Here is a 26,540-nt window from a genome sequence, read left to right as displayed (position 1 = left end):
TAAGATTAAAAAAAAACAAATCGCGTCGTCAATTCAATTCAAGTTGAACTAGCAAGCACGTCTGCATTAATCAATCGGCTCGCAGAAAGCATTGAATCTTTGAAAAAATTCAAACATTTTAAAAGCTTGAACCGGGGTACAAATATGATAATTGGGTCCCAGCAAAACAGCAAGTATGAAAGATGGGTCCCGCAAATTTTTGAGAAGTTCCAAAAATACAATTAAACAAATGCGAACCACGTTTGCGAAAATTTAAAGGCTTAAACATTGTTTTTCCTGGACCTATCTAAACTTAAGGGTCCCAGTTAACACACTTGTACTTGAATCGGTTCGCAAAACTTTTCTAAGCAAGCCATTGAAGCGATGAAACATAAAAATTTTGAAAGCTATTTCATACCGAGAATCGGTTCGAAAACATCAAATCTCTCAGTAAGCCATTCAAACTATGAAACTTTTAGAATTTTTTATACACTGAAAAGATTTGCAAAAAGCTAGTTTATCTAATCAAGCCATTCAAATGATGATTTAAAAACTTTAACAAATTTGAAAAAAAATTTTGAAAAGAAAAACACAATTGTCATATCTGTTAAGCAAAAAGCCTTTAATTATTCATATTTCTTGACTATTTTTACAACTTCTGGATGAATCTTGACAGCGCCACACCATGGAGTTCCTTATTTAAAATTTTTTATCACAACTTTTTAAACTTTTTTTTTCAAAATATCAAGAAATCTTCCTTCAATTTTTTTGAAAAATTGTGGTACAATATCTCACTCTTCTTCACTTTCCAAACACAAATACCATTCTCACTTTTTGTTTTAGTGAAATTTTTGCGTGTTTTTTTTTACTGTGATTATTTTGCGACACTTTCAAGATACCTAATAATATTTGGAAGAAAACAAGCCGAGTTGTCAATTCAATTCAAGATGTGTTTCCATTTTCGAACAAATACAATCAGATCAGCTTCATTCGTTGTAGGATTGCGTCATGAGTTGATAATCCATTATATTAACCTTTAAGAAATGGAGCAACGAACGATTGACTTTTTTCAAAGTTGCAGTGAACTTCCGGAAAATTTCCTGGAAAGACTGGACTGATCCCATGGTGTCCTAATACCGTATAATATCAAACAGCGTAGAACATAATCCCATAATCTGCAGTTGCATGACATATCGCTTACATCAGTAGAATGCAATTTTCCAAGAATAAACTGACAAAAAAAACAGATCAACAATGGTCCAACAACTAAAATAATACAAAAAACAATTTTCAATTTTGACTTCTGTTGTCCAAAGCATGGACGTAATTATCACGCTCAACGGCGGACAAAATGAGTGGCTGGAATTTTTTTCGCTAACCAGGTGAGATGAAGAATGTAGCAACATAATCCGGTGAACAAAATTTTTAACGTCTTTGCCCTGATTGCAGATTTGATATAGACATGAAGATGCATTTCGCCTAAAACTGTCTTATAATGATAAAATGATTCAGAATATAAAAAAACTAAAACAAGAGGACGTGAACAAATACTGAAAACATGCGGCACAAACATTAACAAGACGTATTGATCATTCTAATAATGCAATAATTAAGCTTTTGCGATTTTTAAGGAGCACCAACTAATCTGGTAATATTTGAGTAGACGCCCATTGAGCGAAAACCGAATTCATAACCACAACAAAAGTTGAGCTACCAAACTTTAAAATTCATATTTTTACCTCTTTCTTGAGCACACATGCATAAAAACCTAAAAGTGTCCTCCAAATTGTCCAATTTGAAATGATTAAGCCAAATAAACAGAAGCCGAAACAATTTAAGCAACCAAATTTTTAAAGCGAAAAGAAGAGTAATTATAGAAAATCGAGTTGGTATACTACAAAGTCCAGGAGTAACTAAGGATGGCATTTCAGAAACTGCAGACAAACAAACTACTTAAATCAAAATGAATATTTTTTCGTAGAATAGTCTGAAAAAAAAAACAGATAATTGATAAACTAACAAATAAAAAAATCCAAAAAAAATCAAATTTGACTTTTGTCGTCTAAGCATGGACGCTACGGCTACCTTCACGCTAAATGGGCAAATTGAGTAGCTGAAAGGTTATTCAGTGATAAAATCAGATGAAGAGTCGAGCTGCAGAGTCTAGTGAGCAAACTTTTGAGCCGCTAAAAAGTATGTGCCCTGATTGCAATACACTTGCTAGTCGCAAGATTTGGAACAGAAATGATACATACGTGAAAATGAATTACGCCTAAATATGTAATAAAACGGAAAGCTGTTTCAGAAAATGAAACAGCCAACAGACAATTGGAAAAAGTCAAGTATTTTTTTGAAATCTCAACTATCAAATTTCCAAGAAAAAAATTGGTCTTAAGACTCTTTGAATTTCTAGAGCAATTTATGATTTGATATTAACCCATTTTGAGAAAACTGGATCAATAATTATAAAAAATGTTTTTGCTGAGAAATTTGACAATTAAATTCCATTTTCAAAATTGGAAGCCATTCACGTTTTTTCGTGACTTTTCCACTTTCTCTGTTCGGTAGTGGAGTTTGCATTTCTTTTAACAAAGAAAAGTAACTGAATTTAAGAAGAAATCAAAAGCCAAACCGCAAAAAAGTAAAATTTGAGCCTGAAAAAATTTTAAGACTTCCTGAAAAAAAATCATCACGACCTATAAAAGAGTCTAAACTACGTTCATCGATTCTTACAAAAAAGATATCAACATAGAGGGGACATGAAACTTAGCACCACTAGCGATACAAACACGTCAAACAAACTTTGATCAATCATTCCAAGTCTAATAACGCGTAATCTGGACCAAATCAAGCTCGCGCTTATTCAAACTGGAATAATTTTATGAGCGGATCAATTAAACAAATAAGTCTGATACATGTTACTCCTAAGCTGGCATAGATTTATGATTTGAATTGAAAAAAAAAAACAGAAACCGGGAACAGGATGCGGTTGAATACTACGAAACTAATTTGCAAAAAGTTTCGGGCGAGACTCGGATTATTCACACTTTTCTCTGGTAAATCAAGGATATTACTGAGTTAGGACCCAGTTGGTTAACTCATAGAGTAATTTCGGATAGGGTACACCGTCTGCTCGTCACGCTATCTTATTTTCGGCCGGATAGATTCGTGCAACTTCTTAGTCTAATACCGATCCTAATCTTACTCTTATACTATCTAGTCTCAGGTTGTTTAACTAGTCTCTGCTAGGCTCAATAGATCTAGGGTATACTGGTCTATTGCGGCTGTTGAAGTGCTCGGGAGAGTCCAACTAATTTCTAAGTTAAATTCAAATCTCTCTGGTGCTGAAATTACAAGTAACTTCAGCACTTACAAATAAGTGGGTTGTTAGTTAGATGGATCATGATTGGTTAATATTAAATACTTTACATTGGTAAAATATCTAAATTATCCAATCATAAAATGTAGTTTAGATCAGGTTCCACCCATCCGGGTTTTACAGAGTTTTTTAGAATAGTTCTTCTGCAATTCGAAGGATGGATGATGGAAGTTGGTGTTTGGCGAACATCTTATTTCTTCTGTTTCCTTTTTGTTAAAGAAGTTCCAGGAAGCTGGAGTTAGAGACATAAGACGTTGTGTCTTCTAGTGACAACGACTAAGTCTTCGCAACAAACTCAAATCTGATTTCAGAATGGTTGGCTATGTCAGGTTTTTCTGTTCTGCGTGGAGAACTTCTTTTGTGTCTGATCTAGTTTGGGAATGGCGTGGAGATTGTGCGTGGAGGGGATGCCTGGTTACTCGGATCTGTACGTATACTTGAACATCGAGGTGGTCATTGGTCTAGTTCAATGAAGTCCTTTTCTGCGAAGTCAAGTCGTACTCTAAATCCTTTGAGTTGTGATTGTGAGTGGCATATCGATTGTGGTTGGTCATTCTCTCTCGAGTGTAGTGGGGTCGTTTTGTCTTTAGATGTTCGTCCTTGGTGTTGTATTCTGATCTATGTATTGCATAATGTAATTTACATTTTATAAAACATTTATTAGTTTAATATTTTTTAATTATGATTTTAGTTAGTTGTTTTCACAAAAGCTTTTTGTTTTAGTTCGGTTATTTTGAAGAGTTACTCACACTTGAGTAGCTCTTATTAAAAATAGAGGTGTGGTCACAAAGCGTGGATGTAGCGCGGTGGGTTAGGCCGGCTATAGAGCATGCTCAGGACGTCCTTCCTGGTGGGTTAGGCCAGGAGTGGGAGTATGATTTCATGCGGTTTTTGTGAGGGGTCCTGTTATGTGACAACGTTTTATGTTGGGTTTGTTGTGGTTTTTCTTATGTCTTGTTGGTTATGTCCTTTTTCCAAAAAGCAAATTGTTCGTGGTATGGGTTTGTCTTTCGACTTTTTTGTGTTTTATTATTTCTTTCTTAGACTTTATAATAGTCTTCAAAAGAATAAATTATCCAGTTTTAAACTGGGTTAATCCGGTTTGGGTACCGTTGGTTTCCTTTTCTTAGTCATGCTGTTATTCTATGATTTGTGGTATTTAGTAAGCTGCGTTGGTTAATTTTGTTTAATATATGATTCCTTTCCAACCGGGTTAAAGGAAGGTTTGAAACATGTTATTATATGTTAGAGTTGTTGAGTGTGAGAACTTGAAACTGAAATTCATTATTTTAAACAATTCTTCGTGGGCGAGCTGTGCGAGTGTGGATAGAATTTCTGTGCGAATGAATGAGAATATCAAAAGGTTAGTACTGCATTTGCATTTTATTAATTTACTGCATAGAATTTGGAAATTTACTGCTAGTTATGGGGGAATTTTAAGTTACAAATTTTCATCATAATTAGATTTACTGCTTGTGGGGAAAATTTTAGAAATGAATTTACTGCATTGGTATTAAATTTATTAATTTATAAGTGTAAGAGATTAATAGAATTTTTGAAATCTGTTTGATGAAATTTGCGATTTTTATTTGTCTTTTGTGGTTTTTGTAGGTGATTGTCGGATGAAGGCTAAAAATCTAAAGAAAACATGGATAAAGTATGGTGAGTTTTTTAATATTTTAATTAGTTAGTAATATTCATTTAATTCATACTTACCTGTTAGTCGTCGGGGAAAAAACCGTGGGGGAAGATGTCGTGAATTAGTTCTGAAGTTGTTAGTAGTTTAGCTAAGATGCGGATGATATTTTTAGTCTGAAGCAGTGGCCAAAGCAATTGGAGTGCCTTGATAGTGGTTAGTTCTTCAGTGCCAACTGCAAACTCATAAGGTGTGTTTTGGATTAGATTATATAATTTGTGATTGAATTTAGTGTTGTGGATGAATTCTAAAATTGGGATTTCTATAGGTTGTACAAACTCGTGCGGGATAAGGAAGGGTCGGGATTCTTCGGCGTTGAAGGTCTTGGTGATGGGACAGAAGATGTACATTTGGGTTATGGGATCATAATTGCGAAGAATACCATGAAGGTTAGTATCTTTAATGCAATATGTGAAATTTAGGAAAAATGGTGAAGTGTATTTGGAATTAATGAATTGAAAACGATGGTGTGGTTGTCTAGAGGGTGTGTGTAGGTCAAAGTGATTTTGGATGAAGCGATAATAACTATATGTGTGGGTTTGTTTAGTGCGCAACATAATATCGTGTGAGCAGTGTAAATCTCTTTCGTGTGGTGCAAGGAAATGAAAGGTTAGTGAAAATATTTGGAAGCGTTCCTTAAAACTTTCGTATGCTTGTGTGTCTGTTAGTGCTTCTGAAATAATGTGATCAAACTTTCGGTCGAAGATGTTTAGTGTAAATATATATGGTGTCTTGATGAAAAATTTCTCGGTAATTTGTGGATTAGCGAAGCGATCGTCGTCTAAGAATTGATCTTGGTTAGCTCTGATGATGTTGTGATCATAGTATTCGAGTGTATATTCGTTAGCTCTAGGTGCAGTGTGTGTTTTTAGTGATTTTTTATATCCAACGTAAGTAAATTGTCTAGCGGTTAGTGGTGTAGTGAGTCGATATAGCATGTCCATATTTCGCTCTATATCGATGTGAGTGTTAGATAAAGGTAAGCAAAGAGGGTTAGTAAAATGATAATATGAGGTCCAAGAGAGAGTGGGCATTAAAACGTATTCATCTACAAAGTTGCGTGTTTCGTTAGTGTCGTGGGGGGTGTTTAAGGTGTATTGTGGGAATGAGGGTAAGGTGATGGCTAAAAATTCTTTTGTGTTAGTATGCTTGGGGTGGTTGATGTATTCACGGGCTGTTCCTGGTTTTGCTGGGAAAGGATGGTTGGGGAACTTTCTTTTAAGAGTGCGGTAAGCTCTATTAGTGTTGAGTGAAGATTCAGTTGATGTGGATGATGGTGCTAATGATTCAGTATAATTTGAAGAGGGTGTAGGGGTAGGGGGGTTGGATGAATTTATTGTGGAGGAGATTTGGTTTATTGTTGGGGTATGGAGGTGGTAGGGTTGTTGTTGAAGGGTAATAAAATTATCTAGCTCTGGGGAGATTCGGGGGGTGTCTGGAGAATGAGATGATTGGTCAGAATGAAGTGAGGAGTAGGTTGGGGTAACTTGGGAAGCATAAGAGGGTGTGGAAGTGATTGGGTCAGGGTTATTGGATAATATGGGTTGAAAAGGGGGTTGAGAAAAATTAGAAGAGTTATGAAAATTATTGGATGGGGATGGTTCTGAGTCGGCAAATTCATCGGGGGTTTCAATATTCGGGTTATTGAGTTGTGAGATGGAATATAAAACTGAGATGTGTGAATTAGTGTCGGAATTCATGCCTGATGTTACATTACTAGATGGAAAATCGGGTGGCGGAAAAGCAAAAAGTGGTATTATTGGGATTGGAGAGGTAAGATTGGTTGGGTGGGAATTTGATCGGTGTAGTGATCCAAGTTGGCGGCTCATCGTGGGCTAAAAAAATGATTATTTTGAGACTGAAAAGCGGTGGTATGGGGTTGTTCAATAATTTGTTCATAAGTATTATCATCTTGTGACTGGTGTGTCATTATATGTTGAATGGGACTTTGTGATGTGGTGAGTCGAAAATTTGGATTATGTGTGATGGCTAAATTTCGAAAATTTCGTGGGACTAGGGATAGTGGATGGTTATTTGGTAGGGGTGGTAATTGTGGTGCCGTTGGCGTTATGTCTACATTGTTATGTTCTTCGTCGTATGTATTTTGTCGTGTTGCTATTTTTGTGTTATATTCTTTTATTTGTGCGTCTAAAAGAATTTTGTTTATAGATGTAGAAAAGATTCCAAAAAATCCTGCAAAGAGTATGCGTGCTACGCTTGCTTGTCTGTTTACTTGTGTGTGTATAGCACATGTGTTGTAGATTCCTTTTAAAAGTGAGAAAAGAAATCCAATAAAGTTAAACATTGCGTATAAAATAGTCAATTTTTCTAAGATGTAGTAGGGCCATCCTAGAAAATCGAGGATCTCATTTTTGAGTGTAACAAAGCTAAAAATGTTAATTGGTGATATATCTTGGGGACGGTATTTTTCACCGTTTAGATATATATAATCTTTAATGTCTTTAAAATATCCGCTATAGTCTTGCGTGTAGATATCGGCAAATCCTGCGGTTTCTGCAAGTTTGCGTAAATTTTGGTCTATTGATTGTCTTTGTATAGTGTCCATTTGTGTTAATAATTCTTGGAATTGTTGTGTTCTAATGTGATGTTGAATATCTGATTTTGAATAGATTCCTATTGATTGTAAGTCTATATTTGGGTTTCGAGCAATAGCGCGAATGCTTTCTGGTGAAAATTTTTTGAGTGATTGCATTAATGTGGGATATGGAGTGAGAAGATAATATTTATTTTCATCAGGGTTTAGTTGTACTACATTGTGGCTGTTTTCTGATCCACATGGGACTGCGGTATCCCAGAAATAGGTTCTTCGTGAAAGTGTATCCACGAAATGTACTTTATTCTTATAAAAGATAGGGATTCTTTTATAACATCGTTTATCTTCAAAAACGTATAGTGGTGATATTTTTTTAGTACAAGTATAAAACCATAAGATGTTTCCTTCATAGTCTAAAAAATTTGATCTATTTCCAGATAATAAGTATCCTGCATAGGGTATTTTTAATACTGCTAGTGCAAGTGATTGTAATATTTGTGTTCGTTCTAATTCGCATAGTTGGTGTAGTGTTTCTAATTCGGAGAGTGACATTTCTTGAAAAATTCGGCTAATTGTATAATCTAGTTTCATATCTAAATGAATATCATAGTGGATATTACCGAAATATGTAGTATTCATTAGTGATAATTCTTGTAAGCGTGTGCTTCTGGTGTCATGGGGTTTTAGATGTCCACCAGGTTGTCCGTTGCTTTTTTCAAAATTAACTGGTATATAGGATGTTCCTTCGTTTAGAGGATGACCTGTGGCATATGGGTCGATTTTTACTTTTCCAGTGGTCATGTCGAATCCTTTTTCGTATTCAACTAATATTTCAGAGTATTGTGTTTTGTGAAGTGGATTCCTGTATTTACATGCAAGTTCTGTTTCTTGATATATTTGAAAACGTGTCAATTTATTTTCTATATTGTCTATGTTTCTAAAATTTGAACTTAGTTTTCGTGATGGATGGACTTGTTCATATGGAATTGATTGTATAAAATATTTTTCGTGAAATTTTATCATACGAGCGTGTATTTTTGCTACTTGAAATGTTGTACATGTATCTTCGGGGAACCAAACAATGGTTGCTTGTGTTCTCGTTGTAGGGTCGCAATAACCTTGATCATTTTTACAAGGTAATCGGATTCCTTGATAGATCATTGTATTATCTGATAAATCTCGTGTTAGTTGTATTTTTTCGAGTTGTATTTTCCAATCGAAAAACATTATTTCTTGGTATCCTTTATTTTTTGTGTCTGCTTTGCAGTTTGATGGGTCATTTATACCAATGTGTGGTATCCAATGTTTATCGTGTAGGTCATAGGTTAATCGTCCGTGTGCGCCGTTATACGGGTATTTTTCGTCTAGTTTTATATGTCCTTGGTGTCTTTCAAGTTGTGATTGATGTACAGAGTCTGAAAAAACTTGAAAGTTAACTAACTTTCTTGCGGAGTTTTTATTTTGTGTGATGTTTAGTCTAAGTAATTCATTTTTACAATCGTCGGGATTGAGATGTAAAAGACGTTCTATATTACTCTGATAGAATGATTCATGGTCAAGTCGGTTTTTGTTTCCGTTCGAGACTTGTGAACAATGTACTTTCTTTTCGGAAAATGTTGCTGTGAATTTATAACCTGTAACTGTTGTTGCTCGGGCTTTTGAATAGAGTGTTGCTATTACATCTGTGGTTTCTATAGCTTGTGGTTCTGTTTCACATTGTGATACTTGATTTATTGCATATTTATGTAGTGTTTTTTGTTCATTTTCTTCACAATCGTAATGTGTTACTAATAAATCTTGTGGTCCTGTACGAGGAGAAGGGTTTATGTTTTGATTTGAGATTATTAGAAAAAGGAGTTGGAGAAAAATTAATAATTTTAGAATATACATGTGTATGATAATCCTGAGTATGGATTATAAAATGTAATGTAACCAATTGTGTTTTTGGTATATCTGTCGTATTTGTATATTACTTCAGTAGTTATAAACGGTGGTGATAGTGATTGAGCTGTTATGTTAGGTGGGTTTAATGGGTAGGGATGTTGGGTAATATTGTTTAACTTAACTGTGATTTCAAACTTTAATTGTAAACTGTTTTGTTGGAGTATTTGAATATTGTGATCACGGATATCGTTGTGAATATCTTGGCGATATTGTAATCTATTAAGTGCCCAGTTATGAAGGCGGTTACTTTCTTGATGTTGTCCAAATAATGGTGGAGGTGCTGTAAATGTATTCCAATCTAGTCTTAAAGGAATATTTATTGATGATTGTTCTCGATATCTGGCGTCGAGATTATTTGGAAAATTTAAGTTAAAAGGTGGTGGTGAAATCTGGCTTATTGATGGTGTTGATGGTAGTGATAATGTTTCTGGTAGTGATGAGGATGTTGTTGTATCCGTAGAAATATCTATTGGATTATTGACTAAATTTAATTCACCTTGTGTAAATGAATGTGTTGTCCAATATGGTAGTCGTGATGCCTGGTTTGGGGGGTTAAAGGGATTTTCACGTATTTGTTCAGATGTTGGTGTTGAACCTAAGTAATCTGATGGTAGGCTTGAGGTGCTACGTTGTGAAAGAAGTGTAGGGGTTTCTGGTAATATACCAATGGGGTTTTCTGGAGTGTTTTGTGATGGGGATTGAGGTATATCAAAATGAACTCGGGGAGTTTGAAAATTTCTGTTTCGTCGAGGATGTATAATTTGTCTATTTATTTCGACTGTATTTTGGTTTTGACTAGGATTTCTTATTCTACTTAGTTCTTGTGGTAGTGTTGGGTATAGGTTATATGTTGGTTCGCTTAGAGGTGCTTGTCGTTGAACTGGTTCTAGTGGTTCTGATAAACGAGCATGTCGTTCTTCAAAAGTGTATGGATTGTCTTGAAAAGAAATTCGTGTAGATATTTGAGGATTTTGAGTAGTTGATGGTGGTGTTAGGTTATCTTGGGATGATGTCGGTGAAGACTGATTCTGTGACTGTTGGGTAGCAATTTTTGATGGATTTTTGAATTGTTACTTTAGTGGGAAGGTTTATGTTTATTATAATATTCTTCTAAAAAAAGAATTAGGAGGATTGTTGCTAGGGCAAATGTGAAGATTGCTTTCTTTATACATTTACATATGGTCAAAATGAGGGATGATAAGAATGCTATGAAAATTACAAACAATAAAAAAATATCAGTTCTACTGAAAATTTTTCGTATCATTTAGACAAGTTATATGAATTGTACCTGTGGATGTAATCAAGGGTTTTGGAAAGTTGGAGGAATAGTTCGAGTATAGTGTAGAAAATTTAAAAAATGTTACAAAAAATGATTAGGATTATTAGAAAAGATTCAAGTATATCAAAAAGAAATATTATAAAGGTTTCAAGTATTGTAAAAAAATGTTTAAAATTTATGAGTATTTGAGTAACTGATTGAGAGAAGAGCATTTAAGAAATGATCTCTTGGTCGAATATTTTTTGCTGTTTGAGGCGATTTTCTAGTGTGGTCGGATTATTTATTAGTTTTTTGACAAGTGGGTTGAGTTTTGTAAAAAATTGTTGGGGGCAATTTTCATGGTGACTGGGAGGTCGTCTTTTTCTTTATTTTTGTTTGTCAAATGATCCGGGGTATGGTGAGATTTTTATACTTTAGGCTAATTAAAATGTTCATTTTGTTACTTTAGGCTAAGTTAACAAATTTGCTTTGGGGGGTATTTGAGGTCTGAGTTGGGGAAATATTGTTGATCTTTGGTTTATTAGATAAGGGAGGGTTATGATATTATGGTGATATTTATTTTAGTTGTCAAGTTGGAGTGGTTTGCTTATTTTTGACCTGGAGGTCGTAAAGTTATAGTTATAGATATGCCTGGGGTTTAATATCGTTCGTCTAGTTGGTTTGTGTTAGAGTTAGAGAAGGTGACGGATTGGATGAATCCTATTGGCTAATTATGAACTAGAATCGCTGCGTGTTTGTCAGCATGTTATTTTGAAAAATGAAAGTGTAAAATGTTTCAGAGGTGCAAAGATTATTAAATGTAGAATTAAAGTTGTTTTTGAAATTCAACTTTCTTTAATATTTTAGATTGTGGGATGAATAATTTATAATTTTTACGTGGTTGATTTCTAAGTCGTGAAGACTCTCTATGTTCTGATTTGTCGATTTGTTCTTGGGGTATTATTTGTTCTGTCATTTTTCTATTTTTTCTTTCTTTTTGAGATGTATTTTGATCTAGATTTTTTGTATTGTTTTTTGTGGTAGTTGATTTTGTATTTTGATTTCCGAGGTGAATATCATTTTGTTCCTTTGTTGTATTTTCCGTATGTGGGCCATTTTGAATAACTTTTAAACCTATAAAAGAATATAATTGAGTTAGTTCGCGAAGTGCGTATTCTTTTGGATAATAAGGTAATAGGTTATTTCGGTGTTGAACGATTCTTTTTTTGTCTGAGTCGGTGATTTTATATGTGACATCAGTGGGTTTTGCAATTATTTGGTATGGTCCTTTACGAAGGGGTTGTAACTTTTTTGAAATTCCTTTTTGAGTATTAAAATTGGGTATTAAAACAAATGTTCCAATTTTTAAATCGGAGGCTGGTGTAAAGCGTGAATTTATTTGTTCATTAATATTTTGCCTTTGTAACAACTTTTTTGTTATTTTTTGATAAATTTCATTGTGTTTTTTATCTCTATTTAGAATCCATTCGGTGTGTGTACCGGAGGCTAGTTTAAGAATTTGTGGGTGATGAAAATGATCTTCGTCGTGTGTATGTAAAGGTAGGTTATAACAAATTGAGTCTTTATTTGGTTGACAATAACCTTGTGCGTTTTTATGAGAATTTGCTGTAAACATTATTGGTTTGCGTGGCTTTTGGTTAAAAACCATTTCGTATGGTGACATTCCTAAAGTTGTCGTAATTTGTGAATTATATGCTAAGGGAAATAATTTTACATCTGCTGACCATTCGGTATATTTTGTATCATTTCCGTTGATGATACATCTAAGATATTCTTGTAATGAACGGTTCATACCTTCGACTAAGCCGTTTGTCCAAGGTGCATGAGATGTACGTGGTTTGTGTTTAATGTTATATAAATGACATAGTGTGATAATTTCATTATTTATGAATTCTGTACCGTTGTCTGTAACTAAAATTTCTGGTAGTCCGAATTTTGCTATCCAGTGTTCATAGAGTGTTGTGTAAGCGTAATAAGCGTTACAATGTGGTACTGGGTTAAGTGCTACATAATGTGTAAATGCGTCAACAATTACCATAATGTAGGAGTTTCCTTCTGATGAGGGTGAAATTGGTCCTTTAGTATCAAATGAGATACGATGATTGAAGTACAAACTTTGTCCTTTAAAATCTTGTTTTTGTGCTATTTGTTTTTGATTTGGGTAAGGTTTATTTAGTTGACATACTATACAATCATTGCATAGTACTTTTATCCAAATTGGTGCATTTGGGAAGTAAAAATTTTGTATAAAATTTGAATATGTTTTTTCTGATCCAGAGTGTCCTTTAATATTTTGTGTATGTGAAATATTAAAAGCTATAAGAATCATACTTAAAGGGAGACATGGAACTGTAGATTCATTTAATTTGTATTCTAGAAGGTCTGTGTTTTCGTTAATTGTTGTATTATTGAATTTTCGAAAATATCGGAGGAGTGTTTTATTTCCTAAAATGGTTGAATCTGCTTTGATAGGTTTAGTTTTATATTTGTGCCATGATTTCAGTTGTCGAATTACTGGGTCAAGGTTTTGATATTGTTTCAGTGTTGAAATTGTAATTGTTTCTGTTGGGGGGAGAGAAATGTTTTCGATTTCTAATGTAGATAAGGGTATTGTATCAAGTGGGTCGTGAAGGTCAAAAACTTGATTTATTGTGTACTTTGAATCATTTGTTTGTGGTCCTGATAAATTTATTTTATCAGTTAAATCTTCTTTTTCAATTAGTGGAAAATGGTCTTTTTTAGGCGGGTGTTGTTTTGTTCGTTTTTGTTGGGTGTTATTTTTTATCCATTGAGAATATGGGATTGGTTTGAAAGTTGATGTTCCAAGTAAATCAACTTCATAATGATTATTTTGACAATCTAAATAAAGTGGGAAATGTTGTAAATTATTTATTTGTGATTGTTCAATATCAGTTTTTACTGCATATTTGCATTCCAATCGGGGTGATGTTTCGTTTTCTGCAAGGTAGAATTTTATATTTTTGGGTATTTCAACTGTGGTTTTACGTGTAAGTAATTCAGGTGGTGTATTTCGACTTAAGGTGTCTGGTAATGCAAGATTTTTTCCTGCAGTCCAAACTATATGTAAGTTTGGAAATTTCATTAGAATTAGTTGAAATCTGTAAACTCGGTGGTTTGGGTTAGATTTTTGTGTAAAGAGAAAGATGATTGGTTTATGGTCTGTGAATAGAACTGTTGGATGTTTTGATCCAAGTATCAGAAATTCATATTCTGTCAGTGTATATATTATGGCTGTACATTCTCTCATTAGAGTTGAGAGTCGTAGCTCTGCTTGAGTGAATAATCGAGAATTTGCTGATATGAGGTTCATTTTATTTGTACCATTATGTGATTGTAATAGTGCTGCACCGATGCCAAAGTTCGAAGCATCGCACATTGCATAAAATGGTTGATTTGAATCTGGAATTGTGTTTGAAATTTGTTCAGTTAAAAGTTTCTTTACTTCTTCAAATCGTGTTTGTTGTTCTGTGTTCCATTCAAAATTATTTTGTTGTCTAAGGATGTTATAAAATGGTCGTAGATATAATTGCATTTTATAAACATATTTACTTAAAAAGTTTAACATTCCAAGAAATTCTTGGATTTTCTTTTTATTTGTTGGTGGTTGAAGTTTTTGAATAGCGTCAATGCGTGATTTCAATGGAGTGATTGTTTTTCTTTCTATATTATGTCCTAAGAATTTCACTCTTGTCAAAAAGAAGTGTGATTTATCGGGGGCGGCCTTCAGATTTTCGTTCTGAAGTATTTGGTGATATTTTTCTAAAACATTGAACATCTCGTCTTTTGTTTGTGATTGCATAAAAACATCGTCTAAATAGGTGATTGCGTTTTTCTTGAGTATTAGTGGTCTAAAAATTTTGCTCATAAAAGCTGAAAATGCTGCTGGTCCTATGGATATTCCATAGAATAAGCGGTTGAATTCATATTGTTGGTTTCCGATAACAAATTGTGTTAAACGTCGTGATTGTTCATCTAGTGGCATTTGATTGTATGCACTATTCATATCGGCGGTTGTAAAGTATTTGCCGTTTATTTTTGTTAAAATAACTTGTATTGGTTCAATGGGCCAATTACATTTTGATTCATCTATAAGTGAATTGAGGTATCTAGCATCGAGAACGATTTTTAATGATTCTCCTTTAGCTAGAATGATAACGGGGTTGATAAATGTGTTGCCTTTTGGTTGTTCTTCTTTATTAACTGGTGATATAATGTTGTATTGTTCTAAAATATCGAGTAATCTGTTCACTTTATCATGTAAGTGAATTGGTACTTTACTTGCTCTCTGTTTTTTGAAAACTGCGTCTGGTTTTAACGGGAGATGTAGTGATGAACTGATTTTTCCAACATCGAATTTTAATGTTGCATAGACTGATGAATATTTAATTAGCTGTTTGGCTAATTTTTCGAATTCGTCTTGTGTTATTTGTGAATGTTGGAAATTAAACATTGTTAAAAATTTCTGTTGGTCCTCTGTGTAGTTACTTATGTTGAATGTAGGTTTGAAATATGGAGTTTTTGTGAAATAATCCGTATTTCTGTTTTCGTTACTTATTATATTATTTATAGATAATTCTTCATTAAGAATTGTAGATTGGCAAATATCTAGTAATTGGAGTATATTATTTACGCGATAGGCTTTTTCGTGTATTGGTGATATTGTAGCGTTGGTTTCACAATATCCTAAAAGTCCTAAAGGTAATGTTACTTGGTAAGGTGTGTTGTTATAGACATGTAAGGAAATGATATCGGAATTAGAATTTTTCAAATATTTTATGGATGAGATTGTGATTTTGAAAAATTTGTGAATAGGTTTGAATTCAAATTCTGACATATAAAATTTTTGTTTGTTTTGTTCTTTATCATATTGGTGAACTTGTTTGATTGAAAAATTATAGATATTTCCTGATAGTGGTTTTAGGTGTTTTTTTTGTTGGTTAAATATCGGGTAGAATTTTGAAAAGAATGGTGGTTGTTTATTTAATCTTTGAAAAAATGTTAAGGATGTTTCTTTTGTTTTTGTATATTTATCTTTGATTAATATTTTACTATTTAGTATGTTAATTGTTGGTATATACTTCGAAATAAATGGTATTCCAATGATATTATATTTAATATCAGTGATATGGAATATTTGTTTAAATGGCTTATTTAAAATTTTGCTTTGCTCCATTGTTCTGGTGGGGAGGAGAAATAATTGGATTTTTCCGTAGTTTATCAATGTTGATCCTTGTGCTGTTGCTAACTTACTGGAGGTTTCAAGAGGTGTTAGCTTTGGGTGTAAAGTTTTTATTTCATTCCATGTGGGGATGTTTATTATGTTTGATTCTGCTCCTGAATCAATTAAAAAATCTATTTCAAGGTCTGGTGGTTGAAATTCTTTATTTCTTGGGCTTTCTAAGAGAAATGGTATTGTCCAAATTTTTTCTTTGGGTTGTTCTTTTTGTATATTTTGATAAATGTGGTTTGTATTCAAGCATTTTGTTTTGGTATTTTTATTGGTTTGATTTGTAGTGTTAATCTCATTTGTTTCTTGTGTCGTTGGTGTGGAATTTATGGGTGTAGTGTAATAATTTTGAAGAAATTCTGATTGATTTTCATATATGTGTGATGAAAAGGGTTGTTCATATATGACAGATTCATAGTCATTTTCGACTTTTATCATATTGATAGAAAGAGTGTTTTCAGTATCACTTTCTGAATCTGATGATGTACAGTTTATTTGATTGAGTTGTAACGTATCAGTTACTGTGTCATCAATACCTGGAGGGTCTGATGTTGTTTCTGGATTAGATTGTACTTGATTGATTTGTCTTTGATGTTTAGGTGTACTACTTCTGTGGCGATTATTAGAATTATTATAGTTATTATTATTCCGGTGTGGTGATTGGGAATAATTTCTATAACGATTATTATAACTTGAGTGTCGATTTTGTGAATTATTTCGCGATCTGTTTTGGTAATTATTGTTTGGTCTGTTATAGTTCGATCTATTATATGAGTTATTCCTTGATTGATTGTTCGGGTAATTCTGGTTTCGGTTGTTTGAATAACTTCTATTTCGATTATAGGAGTAGTTTCTATTCCTATTGTATGATGAATTTCGTGATTGGTTGTTTGGATAGTAGTTATTTCTTGATTGGGAATTAGATCTAGAAACAAATCGTTGTGTATTTGAATTTGATCTGGAGTAGTTACTTCTACTATTTGGTCTATTGTAGTGATTTTGTGATGAATTTTGTGTATTTCTTCGTTCTGGCGATCTTCCTCTATAACTTGAGTTATATGGTGATTGATTTCTTGTATAATTTGTATTGTTCGGGAGTGGTTTTCCTGAACTGTTGTTGCTGTGGACTGTTTTGTTCGGTAGATTTTGATCTTTTTTCATGTATTGATAGAATGATTTATTTGGTTCTTTATATTTTTGAGGTTTATTTTGATTGTCTTGCTGTTTTTGTCTACATTCGGAAATACTATGTCCGTATCGTCGGCAATAATTACACCATTTTTTGAAAGATGGTTTGCCTTTAAAGTTCGGGTTCTTTTCGTAAATATTGAGTATTTCAGTGATTTTTTCAACGAGGTCTGTCTCTGATTCCTGTATATTATTAATATTAGTGGGAGTCGTTTCAATTCTGTTAACGTATTGTAATTTCAGATTTTCCGTTTCTTCTAGTTTCATCGTGATTTCTGCTTGTTCTAATTTGTCTACTAGTTTTCGAAAATCTAAATCGGGTTCTCGAATTGAAGAAGGATGGGATGCTCTCTTTTTTATTGCTATTTTCCTTAATTGTGGTGTTAAGGTCATCATTAAGATTTCTGTCATCTTTGTGTTTTTATAGTCATGTGTATTTAATGAATATGCTTTTCGAACTAGTGTTTCGATTCGTACTGCTATTTGCTTGATGGTTTCGTTTGGTAATCTGCGAATTTCATTACATAAAACTCTTTGTTGTTGTTTGTTTCTTTCGGAGTCAAACATTTTTGAAAATTCCTGTGTAAACCTTTTCCAGTTTGATTTTATTTCTAGAGGTAGTACTGAAAACCATTTTTGGGCTGCGCCATCTAAGGTTGTTTGTATTAACGCTGTGCGTCGATGTATCCAGTTTTGATGTAGTGGCGTATTAATTGGTTCAGGTCCAATATTTAAAATCAGGTTTGCTGTTACTGCATTTAAATAATCTTCTACAGAATATTCAGGGTCTGTTCCTGTGAAAACCATTAAAGGTTTGTTTGATGTTATTGATGATCCACCCATAAGGTATGGATTCATTGTCATTTGTAATGATTCTGCTGCATTTGGCATTTGAGAAAAATTTGAAAGTTGGTTTCTTGTTATTTCATGTTGTTGGAGATAATATGGGAGTGGTATTTCATTTTGCATTTGTGATGGTTGATACGAGTGTGTAGTCATTGGATTTTGTTGTTGAATTGGTTGAAAAGATTGTGTATTAATTAAATTTTGTTGTTGAATTGGTTGTTGATGTTGTGCATCTATTGGTTGTGGAGAAAAATTTCTATGATTTGTACGTGTTTTCTGTATTTCTTGTCTACGATATTCTTGAGTATTTGGTGCAAATATATCTGGTTGTAAGAAATCATCATCTGAGGATAAATAATCCATTTGATAAGATGTTTGTTTTTTATTTTTATTTTGCTGAAAAAATGGGTAATTTTCACTGTGATCCTGTGGAGGATTTGTTTGGAAATTTATTGAATTAGGTTGGGTCATTGGGTTATCCCAATTTCGAGATCTTGTATATTGGTTAAAATTTCTTTGTGGTTGGTTATATGTTTTTGATGGATGTGTATAATTATAATTATGGTCTGCAAAGTTGTTTCTAGTGAATGTTTTGCGTGTTTTTGATGGTATTGTCATGGGTCTGTATGTTTGGTAATCCATATGTGAATATTTAGGGGCAACCGAAGGTTTAACGGTTGATTGTAAGGTTACCTGTGTTTGTGAAGGATTTGTATTTCTTGGTGTTGTTAAATTTGGGCGTATTGGTGAAATACTTTGTTGTGTAGTTGTTGTGTGTACAATTTCTTCATTTATGAAGTGTGATGGTGTCTGGATATCTTGTTGAGTAAGATTCCTAGTTCCATTGAGGTTTTCATTGTGTATGACTGTAGAGTTTAAACTATTATTTTGTGTATCGGGCAAAAATGTATTATAGTTTAATGGTGTTGCATCAATGGTGAATGGTATTATTTTTACATAATCTCTTATGTAAGATATCGTACTTATTGCTTGACTTGAGATTGATTGTGGGAAGCTTATAAATGCGGGATGAGACCATTCGGGGTCCCAAACATAATCTGATTGTTCTGTGATAGCGGTATCATCGTTCGAGTTTTGGGGTCTAAAATTTTTTCTTGCTTGTGCAATTAAATCAATATTGTGAGTGAAATAATCTATTATGAACCATGCCAAAATTTTTTGTAGATCGTGTTTTGTATGTTGTGAAACGTCGTCTTTCGTGAAATTTTCTTTAATGATGTTTAAATAACTAGAGAGTAGTGTGATTTCATGTCGTACTCTTAAATGTTTAGATGTTTCTGTCGGTGAGACATTTGTTATTGGGATTTCGTTTTCTAATATCGAAATATAACTATATATTATTGCGAAAACTTCATTGGTGAATATGGAGTTTGCTCTTTGTGAGTTATGATATTGGATGCTTTTTATATATTCTGAAAAAACTTTTGAAAATTCTAAATCAAGATCGTCTGTTTGAATTGTATATTTTCTATTATTATGGTTTGGTGAGGTGAATTCTATGGAGTAGATTCCATACTGTTGCGTTATGTTGCATATATCTTTTAAGTAGTGATCTATGATTTGTCTTTTGATTTTTACATCTGGGAACTCTGTTTTACATGGACTAATTCCGGGTTCAAATAAATTTAATAGTAAATTTGTGCAAAATATATGCTGTCCTCTATCAGTGGTTGCATCTACTATAAAAGGAAAGATTTCATCATCATCTGGACTTTCTTCACCTGGGGTGTGCGTTGAGCTCATTTTTTCGTTCGATGACTGTTAATATGTAATTATTAATGTGTCGAATTGGTTGATTCCAATTGTATAAATGTACTGGTTTGTGTTTATACTGCTTTTTTATTCTTCTTTTTCCTCTTTTTGATGAATTCGAAGTTGTTTCTGAGTCAGAAAAATATAATTGATCGTGAAGTGGGCAATTTTTATCTATTGATTCTTTTAGTTTGTAAAGTTCGTCTAAACTGTTGGTTTCTGATTCTGAAAATGCGTTTCGATTTTTTGAAAATCTTTTTCGTGTTATTTGTCTTTGTTTCGTTATTATTTTTCTTTTTAGTGTTTGTCGTTTTGTTCGAATGTATCCAACTGTTTGTGTATGAGGTGTGATTACAAGGTCGTATTTTTTGTTATCTATTTCACAATTGTGTAAAACGATTGTTTGTTTATTTCCTAGGTTTTTAAATGACATAAGGTTTAGGATGACGGATGCAAAAGGTTGTTAAATGATTTCTATTTTCCTAAACTGTTAGTTCTTACGATTTTTTGGTTAGCTTAACCTGGGTCTATTTGTTCAGGGTTGGAGAGAAAAGTATATCGATTCCGAAGAATGATTTTTTACTTTCTCGTGGCTAGTATAAGTTAAGGTGTTAACTTACTTAATCTTACTTAGGGGTAGTGATTGTGTTCAAGGGTTGGAGAATAGTAAATCGATCCACAAGGTTCAGGTATAATTAGAACGCGAGTAGTTCGTTAGATACTATTTTAAACTTACTAAGTCTAAGATTTATCCTGGGTCTGGTAAGAGGGGGGGTCAAGTGAAGGATGAATAACCGAAGTTCTTCACTGTTTATCCTAATTTGAATGATTAGTTTTGTTTAAAAATTTCTATTAGTCTTAGGTCTTTAGAAAGGGTTGGGTAGTGAATCGACGTTTGAGGTCGTTAGACACTAATTAAGTGGGTGGGGGAGAACAAAGTTGTTCTGTTTGATCCAAGGATAAGCCTTGATGATCAAATTTGAAATTTAATTAAGTAGAAAATGATTTAAGATCCAAGGATAAGCCTTGATGATCTGGTTTTAAAATTAAGTGAATTTAAGTTTTAATAAAATTTTTAATGTGTGTAAAGGAAAGATTTAGTGTTTTGATGATATTAGTGGGTTTATGATTGCTGTTATGTTTTAGGTGATTGAGCTGGAACAACAGGATGATTTATGATTACTAACCATTTATTGTCATGCTACTAATTTTTATTTTTTATTTTTCAATAAATATTTTTCAAACATGTTTTGTATATTACTGCAGAGTTTTAGGAAAACGATCTTAGATCTTTTTATCAATCGTTATTGTATATTAATAATTTTGTTTAGCGCCTGTAATGATTTTGAAGATTAAATTCAAGGTTTTATGTTTGCAAATGAAAATCTAAATTCATTGCCAGTAGTATTCTAAATATAAAAGTTTGTTCTGGTTTTTGCCTAACTATCATATAGCTATATGGCAAGTTTCTACTTTGTCGTATGTCGTCTCTGGTTCGAGGTCTTCTTCCAATTCCGGGTAGTTCTGTTATGGTTCGGAATATTGGCTCTGATCTATTGAGTCGTAGAGACATTTCGATTAAATTATTGTCGTATAACATTTTGTAAATGTTTTTGTCTAATTTCTAATCTATTTTGGTTAATTCTAAGCTATTAAGGTCTTGTTCGAGACTTATGGTCGCACCAGATGAGTTAGGACCGAGTTGGTTAACTCATAGAGTAATTTCGGATAGGGTACACCGTCTGCTCGTCACGCTATCTTATTTTCGGCCGGATAGATTCGTGCAACTTCTTAGTCTAATACCGATCCTAATCTTACTCTTATACTATCTAGTCTCAGGTTGTTTAACTAGTCTCTGCTAGGCTCAATAGATCTAGGGTATACTGGTCTATTGCGGCTGTTGAAGTGCTCGGGAGAGTCCAACTAATTTCTAAGTTAAATTCAAATCTCTCTGGTGCTGAAATTACAAGTAACTTCAGCACTTACAAATAAGTGGGTTGTTAGTTAGATGGATCATGATTGGTTAATATTAAATACTTTACATTGGTAAAATATCTAAATTATCCAATCATAAAATGTATCAACATAGAGGGGACATGAAACTTAGCACCACTAGCGATACAAACACGTCAAACAAACTTTGATCAATCATTCCAAGTCTAATAACGCGTAATCTGGACCAAATCAAGCTCGCGCTTATTCAAACTGGAATAATTTTATGAGCGGATCAATTAAACAAATAAGTCTGATACATGTTACTCCTAAGCTGGCATAGATTTATGATTTGAATTGAAAAAAAAAAACAGAAACCGGGAACAGGATGCGGTTGAATACTACGAAACTAATTTGCAAAAAGTTTCGGGCGAGACTCGGATTATTCACACTTTTCTCTGGTAAATCAAGGATATTACGTCTGCGTCAACATGACAATACGCATAGGCCTAATCGGTTTTAATAAATGAAATAAGTTGTATATAAACAGACTTCGCTTTAATTTTTGAATAGAAATGCCTAGTTGCAGGTTCCACCACACCACCAGTATGATATTGCTCAAAAGGCAAACAAAACTTTAAATAACCAAAATGACTGAACTCAGAGAAGACCCATTTGAGTTGCCCTTGAAATTCATCAAAAACGATTCAGTCAGTTCCAAGAGAAAACTCAAATATGTTAGAGAAAACGACATCTTTTACGGCATCTTTTACTACTATTTAGCTTTTATGGTAAAAAATGAACTAGAGAACGACAATTTTTTTTTGGCGTATTTTAAATAATTTGATTCAAAGCTGACTGTAAATGGCAATTTTTAACCGGCCAATTAAAATATACTTAAGAACTGCTGTTGAAGACCTTAGTCTTATTTTACCTCTCGAATCGGCATCTTTGTTGTCCGATTTCGGCTCACTCTTTCTTTCTTTGCTGCTCCGCTCCTGAGCTTGCCTTGTATGCTGCTGCAGGGCATCAACTGATGCTCTCCCATGAGACGAAGCAGATATAATGTATTCAGAGAAGTCGCCAACGCCCATATGAACTCCCGCATTCAGGTCATCTGACGATTCTGATTGGTCCAAATTTCCACCACTCACGTCAGACTAAAGGAGGGACGCATCAAAATTCAAATCACAATAGTTTAGGCTTGTCACAAGATGATTTTGGGGACAATAACTCATTTTGAGAACTGACCTTGTAGGGTCAACGCAAAAAATTATAGAAACAAAGGAAGACTTTTGTAAATTAAAACGTTTGTTTTTGCGTTTTTTTTTTTAGTTTGATCAAGTCAATACATCAAAAATGACCTCGTGTAAACAAGTGGAAATAAGGATAGCGCAAAACTAACCATGATGTCGTGATTTTGAGGCAGTGAGAAGGCGCTGTTGAAATTGTCAATCTCGGACAGTATGCTCTCAGACGCAGCTGGCGTGTGGGACGCTTTGTAATTTGGAGCTGCAATGACCACATCACTATCAACTGTCAAATCCGCTTCATTCGAAATCACTGAACTCATTAGATGTTTTTCTATAACAATCAATGATGAGCATTATTATCAAAGTATTTTAAAACGTTTCAATGACTTCAGTCTGAGGACTCGATGCTTGATATCAATTTTCGTGTCTTTAAATGAGAAATTTCTAGATAAAGTGTAGAAAATAACCAAAATTTGCTGATGCCGGATCTCTAGTTGAGACAGTACAACACTGCCGAAGTACAACAGCGCCCAAAAATCAAACTTTGTTCAACAGCGCCAAAAATGGATGATTTTCGGCACTGCTGAACAGTTTTTCAGTTTCGGAACAATTGAACGCCACCCTATATTTAAATTAATTTCGTGAATAGAATGAATTTTCTAATTTACTTTAGATTGCTCATATCTACAAAGATAGCCGTTCGCTGTAGCATAGAATGTTCCGACTCAGGAGCGGATCTAGAATTTTCTCGAAGGGCGATTTTCAAAAAAAAACAGGCCGAAAAAAGGCCGGTCAGCCAAAATTGATAAGCAGCAAATGAAAAGACAAATCAAAAAAAAATCTCACAAATTTGTTTGTTTTGTCCAAAAAAATTATAAAAATTGCAAAAAAGGCCAAACAATTCCTGGAAAAAATCACCTGCTTCATTAGAAATTTTACAAAAAGCTTTCAAAAAGCTAAAAAAGAAACCGAACGTTTCAGCGGGACCTAATCCGACAAAAATTAGAAAGAAAGGTTCCGACCACAAAAAACAGGTTCCGACTGCAATCGAGCTTCTGGGATTTGTCGTCTCAAGCATGGGTATTACCACTGCACCAGATGCGCATAACACTCCTTGAATTTATAAAGAAAACTACATCAAAAATTTTTAATGAACAGCATGAAAAAATAGTAAAAAAAAAATAGGAACAACTTCTTGGAACTCAACTATTTGCCCGAAACTGGAATAAACTAAACTGTTTTTTAATTTGAGTAAAAATTGTCCAAATTTTAGGCAAATTTGGTGCTGCGGCAACTAAGCCGACAAAAAAAAGCAGACAAAGAGAAGTCCGACAAAAATTTTCTGAAGCGCGAACAAAAAAAACAGGTTCTGGCAATATTCGAACCATTGACTTTCGATTTTATATGCTGGTACGCATAGGCCATGACAATACGCATAGGCCTAATCGGTTTTAATAAATGAAATAAGTTGTATATAAACAGACTTCGCTTTAATTTTTGAATAGAAATGCCTAGTTGCAGGTTCCACCACACCACCAGTATGATATTGCTCAAAAGGCAAACAAAACTTTAAATAACCAAAATGACTGAACTCAGAGAAGACCCATTTGAGTTGCCCTTGAAATTCATCAAAAACGATTCAGTCAGTTCCAAGAGAAAACTCAAATATGTTAGAGAAAACGACATCTTTTACGGCATCTTTTACTACTATTTAGCTTTTATGGTAAAAAATGAACTAGAGAACGACAATTTTTTTTTGGCGTATTTTAAATAATTTGATTCAAAGCTGACTGTAAATGGCAATTTTTAACCGGCCAATTAAAATATACTTAAGAACTGCTGTTGAAGACCTTAGTCTTATTTTACCTCTCGAATCGGCATCTTTGTTGTCCGATTTCGGCTCACTCTTTCTTTCTTTGCTGCTCCGCTCCTGAGCTTGCCTTGTATGCTGCTGCAGGGCATCAACTGATGCTCTCCCATGAGACGAAGCAGATATAATGTATTCAGAGAAGTCGCCAACGCCCATATGAACTCCCGCATTCAGGTCATCTGACGATTCTGATTGGTCCAAATTTCCACCACTCACGTCAGACTAAAGGAGGGACGCATCAAAATTCAAATCACAATAGTTTAGGCTTGTCACAAGATGATTTTGGGGACAATAACTCATTTTGAGAACTGACCTTGTAGGGTCAACGCAAAAAATTATAGAAACAAAGGAAGACTTTTGTAAATTAAAACGTTTGTTTTTGCGTTTTTTTTTTTAGTTTGATCAAGTCAATACATCAAAAATGACCTCGTGTAAACAAGTGGAAATAAGGATAGCGCAAAACTAACCATGATGTCGTGATTTTGAGGCAGTGAGAAGGCGCTGTTGAAATTGTCAATCTCGGACAGTATGCTCTCAGACGCAGCTGGCGTGTGGGACGCTTTGTAATTTGGAGCTGCAATGACCACATCACTATCAACTGTCAAATCCGCTTCATTCGAAATCACTGAACTCATTAGATGTTTTTCTATAACAATCAATGATGAGCATTATTATCAAAGTATTTTAAAACGTTTCAATGACTTCAGTCTGAGGACTCGATGCTTGATATCAATTTTCGTGTCTTTAAATGAGAAATTTCTAGATAAAGTGTAGAAAATAACCAAAATTTGCTGATGCCGGATCTCTAGTTGAGACAGTACAACACTGCCGAAGTACAACAGCGCCCAAAAATCAAACTTTGTTCAACAGCGCCAAAAATGGATGATTTTCGGCACTGCTGAACAGTTTTTCAGTTTCGGAACAATTGAACGCCACCCTATATTTAAATTAATTTCGTGAATAGAATGAATTTTCTAATTTACTTTAGATTGCTCATATCTACAAAGATAGCCGTTCGCTGTAGCATAGAATGTTCCGACTCAGGAGCGGATCTAGAATTTTCTCGAAGGGCGATTTTCAAAAAAAAACAGGCCGAAAAAAGGCCGGTCAGCCAAAATTGATAAGCAGCAAATGAAAAGACAAATCAAAAAAAAATCTCACAAATTTGTTTGTTTTGTCCAAAAAAATTATAAAAATTGCAAAAAAGGCCAAACAATTCCTGGAAAAAATCACCTGCTTCATTAGAAATTTTACAAAAAGCTTTCAAAAAGCTAAAAAAGAAACCGAACGTTTCAGCGGGACCTAATCCGACAAAAATTAGAAAGAAAGGTTCCGACCACAAAAAACAGGTTCCGACTGCAATCGAGCTTCTGGGATTTGTCGTCTCAAGCATGGGTATTACCACTGCACCAGATGCGCATAACACTCCTTGAATTTATAAAGAAAACTACATCAAAAATTTTTAATGAACAGCATGAAAAAATAGTAAAAAAAAAATAGGAACAACTTCTTGGAACTCAACTATTTGCCCGAAACTGGAATAAACTAAACTGTTTTTTAATTTGAGTAAAAATTGTCCAAATTTTAGGCAAATTTGGT

The 26,540-nt window shown here is 33.7% G+C and overlaps 1 protein-coding gene across 1 annotated transcript in view; it reads right to left on the bottom strand.

Moving 5' to 3' along the window:
- Positions 1-23,391, bottom strand: part of LOC134839731 (uncharacterized) — a 31,634-nt gene extending 8,243 nt beyond the window's left edge. The window contains exons 1-2 of the mRNA XM_063855353.1: positions 23,224-23,391; positions 22,753-22,978 (exon numbers count right to left, since the gene is read on the bottom strand). Coding sequence (XP_063711423.1) covers positions 22,753-22,978; positions 23,224-23,391 — 394 coding nt within the window. The remainder of the gene's footprint in view (positions 1-22,752; positions 22,979-23,223) is intronic.
- Positions 23,392-26,540: the final 3,149 nt, after the last annotated feature.

Source organism: Symsagittifera roscoffensis, chromosome 2 (genome assembly GCF_963678635.1).
Source record: "Symsagittifera roscoffensis chromosome 2, txSymRosc1.1, whole genome shotgun sequence".
NCBI classification, from domain to species: Eukaryota; Metazoa; Xenacoelomorpha; order Acoela; family Convolutidae; genus Symsagittifera; species Symsagittifera roscoffensis.
This window is presented reverse-complemented; position numbering and strand designations above follow the sequence as displayed.